The sequence below is a fragment of the Suricata suricatta genome, chromosome 10 (assembly GCF_006229205.1).
Source record: "Suricata suricatta isolate VVHF042 chromosome 10, meerkat_22Aug2017_6uvM2_HiC, whole genome shotgun sequence".
NCBI lineage: Eukaryota > Metazoa > Chordata > Mammalia > Carnivora > Herpestidae > Suricata > Suricata suricatta.
In genome coordinates this window covers 3,029,663-3,041,775 of record NC_043709.1, presented here as the reverse complement: position 1 = coordinate 3,041,775, position 12,113 = coordinate 3,029,663, and the positions used below count along the sequence as shown (strand labels likewise).

General features: G+C 59.7%; 1 protein-coding gene across 1 annotated transcript in view; it reads right to left on the bottom strand.

Annotated features, from left to right (window-relative positions):
* Positions 1 to 12,113, bottom strand: part of CELSR1 (cadherin EGF LAG seven-pass G-type receptor 1) — a 132,178-nt gene that overhangs the window by 51,941 nt on the left and 68,124 nt on the right. The window contains exons 5-7 of the mRNA XM_029954077.1: positions 11,137 to 11,359; positions 6,436 to 6,551; positions 5,972 to 6,060 (exon numbers count right to left, since the gene is read on the bottom strand). Of these exons, the coding sequence (XP_029809937.1) occupies positions 5,972 to 6,060; positions 6,436 to 6,551; positions 11,137 to 11,359 (428 nt within the window). The remainder of the gene's footprint in view (positions 1 to 5,971; positions 6,061 to 6,435; positions 6,552 to 11,136; positions 11,360 to 12,113) is intronic.

Sequence of the window (12,113 nt, the reverse complement as noted above, 5' to 3'; positions counted from 1 at the left end):
GTTGAGGATCTGACTTCGGCTCAGGTCATGATCTCGCGGTTTGTGAGTTCAAGCCCCACATCAAGCTCTGTGCTGACAGCTCAGCACCTAGAACCTGCTTCAGATCCTGTGTCTCCATTCTCTCTGTGCCCCTCCTCTGCTCTTGCTCTGTCTCTCAGAAATGAATCAAAAGTTAAAAAAACATTTTTTTTTAAATGACAAATTCCATTTCCTGAACAGCGAGGTGGTCAAATTCTTTATTTCCTACTGGGTGGGTTGTGGTGGCTTTGCGTTTTTGAGAAATTGGACCGTTTTGTCTGGGTCCTAAGTGCGCGTTTGTAGGCTTGCGTGCGGGGCTCCCCCACTAACCACGGGTGTCTGCAGGGTCTGTACTGATGCCCCATTTTATCCCTGACACTGGGGATCGTGTTGTGGCTCTTCTCTCAGTCTGGCTAGAAGCTGCGCAGAGTTACCGATCTCTCCAAAGCTCTGTTTCATCGACTTTCTGTATTGTTGTTATTTTCAACTCTTCTGACATCTGCTATTATTTCCTTCCATCTGCTTGCTTGCTTTCAGTTTCTTTTGCCAACATGTGGAGAGCTTGATGGAATCAGAACAAAGCCAACAGTGAGCACAGTGGCACAAACACCAGTATGGCCATCGAAGGTGCTCAGACCGGCAGTTAAAAATCACGTATTCTGGGGCACCTGGGGGGCTCACTTGGTTAAGCATCTGACCCTTGGTTTCGGTTCAGGTCATGATCTCATGGCTTCATGGGTTCGAGCCCCACATCAGGCTTGGCACTGATAGAGTGGAAGCTGCTTGGAATTCTCTCTTTTTCCCTCTCTCCTTGCCCCTCCCCCACTTGCACTATTTCTGTCTCTCAAAATAAACACAACACAGGTGTGGCCATCGAAGGTGCTCAGACCAGAAGATGAAATATGAGGATATATGAGAGGTGGGGTAGAAAATAAAGCAAACGTGCAAAAATGTTAATACCTGGGGAATGTGGTCAAAGGGAATATGAGTTCTTATTTTAACTTTCTTCTGAAAGTTTGCAATTTGAGATTAAAAAGTGTGCAGTCTACAACCCAGTCCTCAGTGTTTGTTACTAGAGATTCTTGAGGGGGAAGCTTCCATTATTGACTTGAGACTTTCTTTCTGATAGTATTTTTAGTGCTATGAATTTTCCTCATGGCACTGCTTTAGCTGCATCCCACATATTTTGGTGTTTTGTATTTTCATTGCCTCCATATTTGCAACAAATTTTATAACAAACTTCCTTTTTTCCTTCCTCTAGTTTCTGAATAACTTGACACATTAGGCAAATCTCCACTAAGGCCCCGTGTTCCTTGCACCTGTTAGAGTCAGCGGTAGAGTCAGGCCCAGGGAGGGAGCAGCTTGCAAAGCGGTGGCCTAGTGGGCCAGCACATTGTTTAAGTATCGGTGGAATGAGAAAATAAATAGCCAGATTGAGGATGATGGGAACAGGTTTCTCACTGAGAGAAGATGGTTACAAACATGAGAGAGGAAGCACTAGAATGAGTCCATGTTGGATGGAATTCGAGGCTTTCAAAGAGTAGAGACAAAACAAACGTGAACTTCAGGGTGTGCACACAAGGCTGTGCCACGCAGCCACACACACAGACATGTCCTAGCTCTGCCCAGTAAGAGATGGAGAGTGAGACACCCCAGCAGCACCAAGCACTCCTGGCACCTGAATCTTGGTTTCTAAATGCCATTTGTTGCACAAAAATCCAGAGTTCTGTGGATAAATGGCCGATTCCAGGGCTGGAGTAGAAGAAGGACAAAATAAGCCTGGCATGTCTTTTTGTGCCAACAAGCAAAGGGGCGCTAACAAAAACACTGAGAGACGCCAAAAGGCCGGAGCTATAAATAGGCGGCGCTTTCACCTGTGTCCCTTTTGCCAAATCTGAGACACAGGCCAAACAGGAAACAATCTGAACGTCGAATTAATGAAAACAATAGATTATGGTCCATCGGATAAGACAGGAATTCGTGAAAATATATCCGTATAAATACACAGAACGGAGGAAGGACTCCCTGTTACAGCAGAAAGACAACTGACTCATGTGGAGAGCCTGATGGAACTAGAACACAGCCGACAGTCGGCACTGCGGCACCTGACACGGGTGTGGCCACCGAGGTTCTTCTGGACCCGCAGACAGGAAGACCCCCAGACCCAGGGTGCAGCTGCACGTGGGGTCATCCCTCTGCCCTGCCCTGCACGTCACCCACGTCCTCCGAGACGCCTGAAGGTGAATGTGCGGCCAGGACCCAAGAGGTTATGAGTGACCTGAAGAAACGCAGGGTCTGACATTGCAGCCTGGCAGAGTCGTTCCCAATGACACCTGCGCCCGGCTGCCCCTTGCCCCAAGGTCATGGAAATCTCAAGCATTTGGATACTCGGCCCAATTAGAAGGAGAGGATGCTGGGGGGGGGGGTCCATTCAGCTTGAGCTCCCCTTTCTTCATGAAAATACTCTCCGTGCTTGCGCCTGCTACAGGAAGCCCACATCTCCTCAGAATGGCCCTGCACCAGGCCAGCCAAGCCTGCCCAGGACCGTGCGGCCAGCCCAGCCTCGGGGGACTCTGCCAACCGTCCAGGCAGGTGTGGCCGGCCCGTGCAGCAGCTCCCCTGCTCAGGCACCTCTGGGGACACTGGACAAAGAATGGCAACAATTCTGGTTGTCCCAACTGAGGGCTGCTGGCACCTAAGGGACAGAAGCCAGAAACCCTGCTCCACACCCTTCAGGGCACAGAACGGGCTCTGTAACAAAGAACGAGCCACTAACGACAGCTGTCAAAGGTGCGGAGCCGCAGACGGCCGTGTGACACACCTCCCGTCCTCCTGCCCTTCCTCCTCCTACACCCCCAGGCGATCTGGCCCTGTCTGTCATTCCATTCCAACCACCCACTCGCTCTCCGAGCCCATGCCCCGCACGGGCCACACTGCCTGATGTGCCCCAGGAGCGCGCCTCCCTGGCACGTCCGTGTCTGCCCAGCAGTCGGGAGGTCGCCCTGCAGCGCTGGCTTGGGCAGACACTCTCTGATGCCATGGCCAAGGCGGACACAGGCTCTCCTTGTCTTCCCAGGACCATACTAAGCATCTCGTTGACCGGAGTCTATGCCCCCGGCCCCAGGCTGAGAGATCCTGGGCAAGGCGAGGGCCCTCTCCGTGGGACCCCTGCAGGCACCCAGCCCGAAACCAGGGCTGGGCACACGGCAGGCGCTCCGGGACTGAGTGACCTCCTTCCACGAGGTCCTCTGCAGGAACAGCGAAGGGACAAGACGCCCGCGTGGGAGCTGCTCCCCACCCCCACCCCCACGGCCTCCCTGAGGCCAAACCCAAGTTCCAAGCGGAAACGGCACAGCCCCTTTCCCATCGGTGCGCTCGCTCACTCTTCCTCGCGTTGGTGGTGCAAACGTTTATCCTCCTCAAAGGCCTCGGAGAAAATGCACATTTGCGACAGAGTCCGGAGTCAGGATCACAAACAGCACAGACCGGCCCAAACCTCCGCAGGCGGCGGGGGAGGGGCTCGCCAGGCCTCACCAAGTTCAACGTGTTTGTGCAAAGAGCCTGCGCACCTTCCTTCCGTGGACAGTGAATCACACACCTTCTCGTCTTCAATGCCGTCGAGCGGAGAGAAAGTAACCTGGCCGCCTGCTCTCCGCGTGGGGGGCTGGCCCGCACAGACCTCATCAAGGGGTTGCTGAGTCCGGCTTCTGTCTGGCTTCAGCCAATGGGAGCCCACCAGGAGATGGGGGGCAGGGCGAGCCGTCAGGAGAGCCCCCACTGAAGGTCACCACTCCAGGTCAGTAGCTTCTCTCCACGACCCTTCCTGGGCTCTGCCCTCCCTGCTCCTCCAGCCCCAGCCCCACTGCGGCCCCCAGTCCCAGGTCCCACACTGGCCCTGTGGATGCCCCACACCCTATTTTGGGAATAAGCCCTGCTGGGACCATCCTGTTTGAGGGTTCCCTGTTTCCTGCCTGATACAAACAGCCGGGGCAGATTCCCACGCCCCCACACCCCGGCAGACTTGGGGAGGGTCCGTGGGGGCCCGGGGGTTCCCCGGCAGGAAGCGCAGAGCGGACCACATCTGGGAGAAACCGGAGTTTGGGGCGGGCATGTGAGCTGAGCCAGACGGCAGGAGAGCGCGGGGCGGGATGCAGGAGGGGACCTCTGACTCCCCACCCCTCCCCCCTCCGCTGCCCTGAATTATTCAGATACACTGGCTGGTAAGTGGAGTGCAGGTGAGGGGCCGGGGCTGAGCCGCTGCAGGGGCTCTAGGAGCTTCTGCCTGGGCAGGTGAGGGCGCCTGAGGACCTCGGTCGGCAGGACCAAGAAACAAGAGGCTGGAGGGCAAAGCAACCGGCCCTTAGGGACCATTTTCTGGGCGGCTGTCACCCCTTATCCCAGGGGCGCCTGCCTTGGGGCCGGCAGCCCTCTGGCCCCTGCAAATGTGCCTGCAACCTGCCACTCAGAAGATCAGATGTCACCGCACCTGGACAACAGCCTCAGATAGGGACACAAAACATACTCCTGCCCCCAGCTCAAAGCCAGACGTGCGGAATCTCCGCGAATTGAACGCTTCCCGACTGACTGTGCGCCCGCATGCCCCAGATGAGGCCGTCAGAGAGAAATAAAAAGTGCTCAGTTTCCTCCATCAAATAACCTCGGGCAAGAGAGGAAATAGCTGAGCTCTGGGAAAGGAGGGGCCTCATCCCGGCCCTGAGGGTCTGGCTCGGCGGCTCCGGCTGCTGGAAGGCCGGCCCTGGGAACGGAAGGGGCGGGTGGCCAGGGATCCACCCAGAGGGTGTCCTCGTGGGGGCGGCTCCTTCCTAAGGGACATTCCGGGCTTGCTCTGCAGGGGGCATTCACCAGCTGCCAGAGGGCGGGTCCTCCCGGTGGGCAGGTGATGGCCGAGGACAGCAGCCAAGTTGGGGGTCCCGACCCTGCCCAACTGTGACACGCTGCTGCACGGGCCGACGGCAGAGTCCGGAACACGCCATGTCGGATGGGGACGCCACGGCCGGCAGAGCCCGGCAGCCAAACGCCGTCAGCTGAGGGTGGGGGTGGGGTGTCCCACAGAAGCCGAAGGAAAAGTTACCAGGTTTGTGGTCTTTGCTTTTCCGGGCTCCAGGGGGGTCCCCTCAGCCCAATCTGACTGGCTTGCTCCCTCAGCTGGCGCTTAGCCCCCCGTGATCGCTGCCCAGGGTACAGGAATGGAGAAGCCAGGAGGTGTTTCTGTTCGCCTGTCCATCCTGCTGGCAGGAGCAGATTCAGACGGACAGGACAGTCCCTGGGCTCAGAGGACTGTGCCCCAGCCACGGGGACACAAAGGCACACGGGGCACAGCCCCGTCCTCGGGAGCTCCTGACCCTCCAGGTCCCAGGGGCACACGTCTCCCCACGAGGAGAGGGGGCGCCCTCGAGTTTCCCGGGGAAGAGAAAAGGGGTTTGCAGAAACCACAGGGATGGAACGGGGGCAATTCTGATGAAAACACTCAACAACCTCTTTCCGTACAAGTCCGCGAAGACCAAGAAAACCGGACCCAAACTGCCCACGCCTCCGCAGCATTTCTTCCAAGGGCTTTCTGACGCTCGGGGACCAGCCGGGCACGAGCAGAGACAACCTTGGCTTTGGGCTTCAACGGCCTGGAATTTCAGCCGCTGGAGCCCCCGACGATGACTCGAGCCAAGGCAGCCACAATGAACAAACTCTTTCCATGCCTTCCTCCTCTGCAGGTGACCGCTGGGGTCGCAGAGTCCCCCCAACCCCACCCCAGGGCCTGGGGACATTTACACGGACCCTCAACAAATACTTGTTTCCTAAAGAACTGTTTTAGCCAGTATATACTTTGTAAATGTCAGAGAGGAAATGACTTCAGACAGAAGAGCCGCTGGGGCCCGGCCACCAGTCGCCCAGGCTGGCGGGAAGCGGGGGTGGGAGGGGGGGCACCCCGTCCTACCTTGTTGTAATACTGCACCTGCACGGAGTGCCAGCGCCCATCGCTCACGCCCCCGGGGACCTGCGGGGTCACCGTTGTGGTCGCCTCACCTGTGGGAAGGGGGGGCGTCCAGAGAGAACACAGGTCAGCGGACCACCGACGGGACAGCCTGGATCAACGCGCTTTCCCACGACACGGTGACGTGCGTCAGGGCTGTGCGAATGGTCTCAATCCACAGAGCAGATGCCCAGCGACTCCCCGTGTCTGGAAATGCGAGCTGTGCCCTCCGTCTTTTCAGCATCAGAAGTGACACCGCGGCGAACACCCCTGTGCGTTCTGGAGCCCCCCGCCCCCCCCCGCTGCAGGACAGGTCCCTCGTGGGACCCGGGGACGGGCAGGGGAGCACGCTTCAAGGTGCCACAAAGGACGAGGGTGGCTTCGAGCGACGGCGGGCCGCGAGCGGCTCGCCCGGGGAGGGGCCTCACCTGCCGAGAAGGTGAGCTGCACCTGCTCGCCCACGATTTCCAGGGCGATGAAGTCGTGCTTCTCGTTGAAGCGGCCGTTGTACAGGAGCAGGGCGTTCCTCTCCTGGGTGGCAAACCTGGGGGCCAAGCAGAAGCACGTCACGGGACCCATGGCCCTGGCACGGGGGGCGGGCAGGGAATGACGCGGCGCGCCCAGCCGGCACAGGGCGAGAGCGTGGGGCCCGACTCGGGAAAAGACTCGGGACCCCGGGAACTCATTTTTCTCATCGGGAATTGACGGCCCATAAAACCTGCCTAGCGATGTTCTTTTCTGGAAAGAGCAAAGCAGAGGCCGCAGAGGAACCTGGTTTCACGGCCTGGAGGACAGGAAAAGAGGACATCGAAATGATGTCCTAGGGTCACGCAGCCACTGCACCGATTAGAGATGTGCGAACAGACACACGTCCTGCTGCTGGAAAAGTCCCCGTGCGCGTTCCGCAGGGCAGAGCAACGTGGTCCCTGCCCATGCGGGGGGCTGCTGGTGATGACCACTTTGTCCCTAGTCTACACTGCACAGCTTCCCTGTGCTCCCAAACACTGACCCCCCCCCTCCCCGCCCCAGGACCTTTGCACTTGCTGCTCCGTCTTCCAGGAACAGCCTTCCCTGGCTCCGCAGACTCCCAGGAGACTCCATAAACTCGTTCCATCCACACGGTGCCCGCCTCCCTGATCAAATCCATCGCATCACTGAGTCTATTTCTGAAATTACCCTGTTTATTTGTGTATGCGGGCCTACGATCTTTAAGGAGGGGAACTGACTCGCATTCACTACTGCCTCCTGGAGCCCCAAACTGGGTCTGGTCCATCTGTGTGCTTAAGAATGACGTGCTAATAAACGAATGGATGAAAGCATGATTGGAAATCAGAGGGTGAAACTGAACAGACCTGTCCGACTTCAAGCATTTAAAGAGTTAGGAACCACTAATTCCGGGGCGCCTGGGTGGCTCAGTCGGTTACGCACCTGACCCTTCATTTCGGTTCAGGTCATGATCTCATGGCTTCGTGGGTTTGAGCCCCACATCGGGCTCAGCACTGATAATGCAGAGCCCGCTTGGGGTTCTCTCTCTCCCTCTCTCCCTGCCCCCCCCCCCACTTGCACTGTCTCTGTCTCTCAAAATAAACTTTTTTTAAAAAAACCCACTTATTTCAAGAAGAGAGAAACATGCTCAGAGGTCTTTCACCCAACCCCGGGGCCCAAGAAGGCCAGCTCGACCCGTCCCGAGGCGCCTCCCGACACCCTGGTCACAGAGAGCCTAGGACATCTCTGGTAGGAACCTGGGAACTGTTTCCTGAGTGAGCTCAATCGATGTCTGTCTGTTCAAGATTAAGCGGGGAAATTACTTTCCTTTGATTCGAGGCTGGATACTGTTTTCAGGCAGCAGGAGTGTGTCAGAACCCGCCTCGGGCCTGACCGCAGCTTTCCTCTGAGTTCCTTAAAACGACCCGTTCCCATCCACACCTTGAACCCCTCTGTTTGGGACGTGCGGCAAGATCCGATGATGACACACTTTGCAGAGAACCTCCCCCGAAAGCGAAGGGACTGCTGTGGGTCTGGGGGGAACAGGTAGAAGACGGGCACAGGTTGTGGTCAAGACGGACTCTCTGGGTCACACCTAGTTCTCGTCGGGCAGGCGGCTCTGCGTGGCCTTCTCCTTGGACCAAGGTGGGAGTCGGTACTGGGTGTCGGTGTCCTAGGGTCCCACACACACCCTCACCCGGCCCCGCGCAGGCACCCAGAGGTCTCCCACTGGACACAGAGTGCTAACAAGGGACCCAGGGCCAAGGGGAAGGTCTGGGCAGGGCAAGACAGGGAGAAAAGACCAGAAACAGAGACAGACTTGGCGAGGGGCTGGGGAAGAAGCCAGAAACACAGGATGGGGCTGGAGGAAGAGGAGGAAGGCGGTCCGGGCACCCAGCAAACAGGAACGAGGAAGAGGAGAGGCAGCCGCGGAGGAAACTGCCTGAAACAGAGGCGCCCGGCGGCACCCGGCCCCCTTTCCCGCGGGTGCCTGCAGGCGGCGCCAGGACCCGCCCCGAAGCAGGCAGGGCCCCCAGAGGGTAGCTGCTTTTCTGCTCAAGTTCTGGGAGGACTCCTTACGACTTTTGCTTCTGAAATCATTCCCCAAAACACTTCTCACGGATTCAGCGGTGCCCTGATGTCCTGGCCATGGCCACACGTACGGCAAACTGCCCATAAGTCACTGTCAAATGGAATCATCTAAAAATGCTAAATCTGGGGCGCCGGGGGGGCTCCGTCGGTTGAGCGTCCGGCTTCGGCTCAGGTCATGATCTCACAGTTGGTGAGTTCAGGCCCCGCCTCGGGCTCTGTGCTGACAGCTCGCAGCCTGGAGCTGCTTCCGATTCTGTGTCTCCCTCTCTCTCTGCCCCTCCCCATGCTCATGCTCTGTCTCTCTCTTTCTCTCTCTCAAAAATTAAAAACAAAAATTAAAAAAAGTTTTTTAAATACTAAATCTGACAAGCAAGTGGACATCACATGACCTTACCCAGACATTTAATTAAATGCTGTATTTTTTCATTTCTCTCTGGGTCTGGAGCCAACAGACTTCCCCTGTCGGTTTCCGGGCACCAGACTTCTGGTCAGTCACCTTTCGTGACTGAGGGCTGCCAGAGAGGCCCAGGGGGCGGGGCTGTGGCTGCGCAGACAGCAAGGTCACCGGCCCCCAGCCAACATGGGTCACAGGTGCCAGAGACACAAAACGGGGCACACGGTGGCCAGGGACCCCACGGCACAGCCCTGGTTTGGAAGCTGCATGAACATCCTGGGCCTTCTGGGTGCAGGTCTCGTGGGCAGAGAGCCAGGGTCTAGGGCCTGGGTCGGCGCTCAGGGCTGCAGCTGGGTGAAGAGGCGGGGATGGCATGCGCCTGCCGCCCGGGCACTTCCTCACGGCGCGCCCCAGGGAGGGACCCTCACTGGCCTTTCTACAGAATGTGATGGAACCATGGACTGTGGGCCAAATCAGAACAGGCAACAGCCTCAAAACCGTGGGCTTCCAAGTGACCCCAGCCTCGAAACGCCGTCCAGGCTGGAGGCCCACGTGCAGGCCCGTGTCCCGCCTGCCCGAGCGCAGCGGTGACCGGCCTGGCTCTCCGGGAGCTCGAGACCAGGGAACAGCAGCCAGGCACCCCGCGTGGTGCTCTCAGGGTCTCAAGGAGGGAGTATGCCCGCCCTGGAGTCTTCAGCACGAGAAACGGGACAAAAATCAGGATCAGGAGGTGGGGCCTGAGTTCCCACCCCCACACCCCTGGCCCCGGCCCAATGAGCTTGGGTGGAGGAGCAGCGTAGGGGGAGAAAGTCCGAGCCACAATGCAGAAAACCCACCCGTAATTTGAGCCCCGTGGGACTCGGGCTGACTCAGGCCACGCTGGCGAGTCCAGTGCTGTCACACCAGGTCACCAGGGAGAGAGGACAAGGCCAGGGTGCTGGGGGCGTGGAAGGGAGAAGTGGCTAGAAAGGGACAGGAGGGTAAGGAGCTCACAGGACCCGAGAGGGGGAGGGGGAGGGGCAGAGGCCCTGAGGCCCGGGAGGCTCTGAGGAGAGAGGCGCCCGGCCGGAGAGGTCAGCGGGCCTCAGCCACGTGTCCAGCGCCCCAGCCCCCCAGAGCTGGCTTCTAGGGGGCCTTTCCACTAATTTCCAGAGTCCGTCCCGCTGGACTCTAAGATCCCTAGGGACATGTCTGAAGTCTCTCTGATTGGCCTGTTACCCAGAGCATCTCTTGTGTGACAGGTGCTCAACAAGGATGAGCTGCAGCAAACGGAAAGCACCGGGCCCAACCCCACTCCCGCAGGAGATGCACCGTGCAGCCCTCGAAACGGCTCAAGCCGGCTCCCGGCTCCTGCCCCCTGTCCTGTCCTGTCCCTGCCGTGCTCACTGTCTTTCCCCCAAAGCAGCAGCCCACACTCCGGGCTCCACTGGGCTCCAGCCTCGGTGGGACATCCTGGCCACTTACCACGGAGACCAGGCCTCACGGCGACTCTTCCCGCCAGCGCCCCTAGGGCCTGCTGGCTGCACTGCACCCTCGCCTAGCCGGGGCAGGACCCCCAGGGCAGAGCCGGGCAGCAAAGGGCAGCTGGCAGGAAGCAGGTGCCTGCGCTCAGGACACAGACGCCACATTCCCTCCAGGAGGCCACCCTAAGGGCCCCAAACAGGAGCCCACATGACCAAACATAGAACACACCCCACCCTCACCAAGTTAAGCCTGACAGAAATCCTTATTGTATAAGTGACAGATTTTTCCACAAATTAAATCAAGCCTGAATTCTCCTGGGGAAACCTATGCGGGAACAAAGCAGCGAGCAGAGCACACAATAATCCCACGTCCTGGATGCAGGCGAGCGGGGCTGCGAGCAGACAGCTGCCCAGCTCTTGGACCCAAGTTGAGCCCTCCTGCCGCCCGGCCTGCGGGCCCTTGTGCCCTCCACCTCTGGGCACCTGCATGCCAGGGACACCCAAGTGTCATCAGCAAGTGAGCGGGACCAGACGAGCGAGGCCAGGCTTCCTCCTGGACCCTGCCCCCCGACGCTGGCGTCTGGAAATTGTCCCCGGGGCGCCGGGTCACTGAGACGCCGCCAGCCCGCACTGAGCCGCGGAGCCAGCTGCCGGAGTGCCGGGCACTCGGGGGGCACACGTGGGGCCGCACTCACGTGAGGGACACGGTGAAGTGGAAGCGCTGTCTCAGGCCGCGGAAGGTGACGAAGGACCGGGGCGGGAAGGTCCTGGTGGTCACCTCGCAGTAGGGCCGCTCGAACTCGCCGGGGGGGCACACGCAGTGGAAGCCGCCGATGAGCAGGTTCACGCAGGTGCCCCCGTTCTTGCACACCCCGTTGGCGCAGCGGCCGGAGCGCGTGTTCACCTCGCAGTGCTCTCCTGTGGGACGAGACGGGTGGGGGAGGTCACCCTGCAGCCCCGGACCCCGACCCGACGGCTGCGAGGCCGGGCGGGGGTCTCGGGGCCGCGCAGGTGCCACAGCGCCGGGGGCCCTACAGGACCGCCAGTCACGGTGATCAGCACCGAGGCACCCCACTCCCGGGGACGGACCCAGGACGCTGCCCCGGACACACCCCGGGGGCTCCTCCACAGGGGTCCCAGCCCTGCCCCAGCTTTGCGGGCATCCCCGCACTTGGGGGACAGAGGGATGTGCAGGGGTGAACCACACCCGCTGGCCTGGCCAGACTCTTCTGCGAGAATCATCCAGGCAGGAGGAGAATGAGGGGGAGGGGCCCAGGCCCCCTCCCACACCCACCCTGCGGTGGCGTCTGTGCAGTCAGAACAGAGGGGGGACTGGGGTGCACGTGGGGAGCACACCGGGCTGGGAGGCCCCCCGCCCCACACGCCCCCCTCGCACGGCCCCGAGTGCCTGGCCCACGCCAGATCGCGGTGTTTGGAATCCCGCCTGGCCCGAGCACACCAAGGACAGGTGCCACTGTCCTGCCCGGTGACAGCAGGGTTCCGAAAGCTTCCCCAGAGAGACTGCCTCTGCTCCAGAGGCCCGTCAGACCCCGTCGGCTGGGAGGGTCCCCACACTTCGCAACTGGACCGTGCTCTGGGAGACTCGGGTGGGTCCTGAGCTGGCTGCCGTGGCAGCGGTCTGCGGGGACCACTGATGCTCGCTCCCGGGATG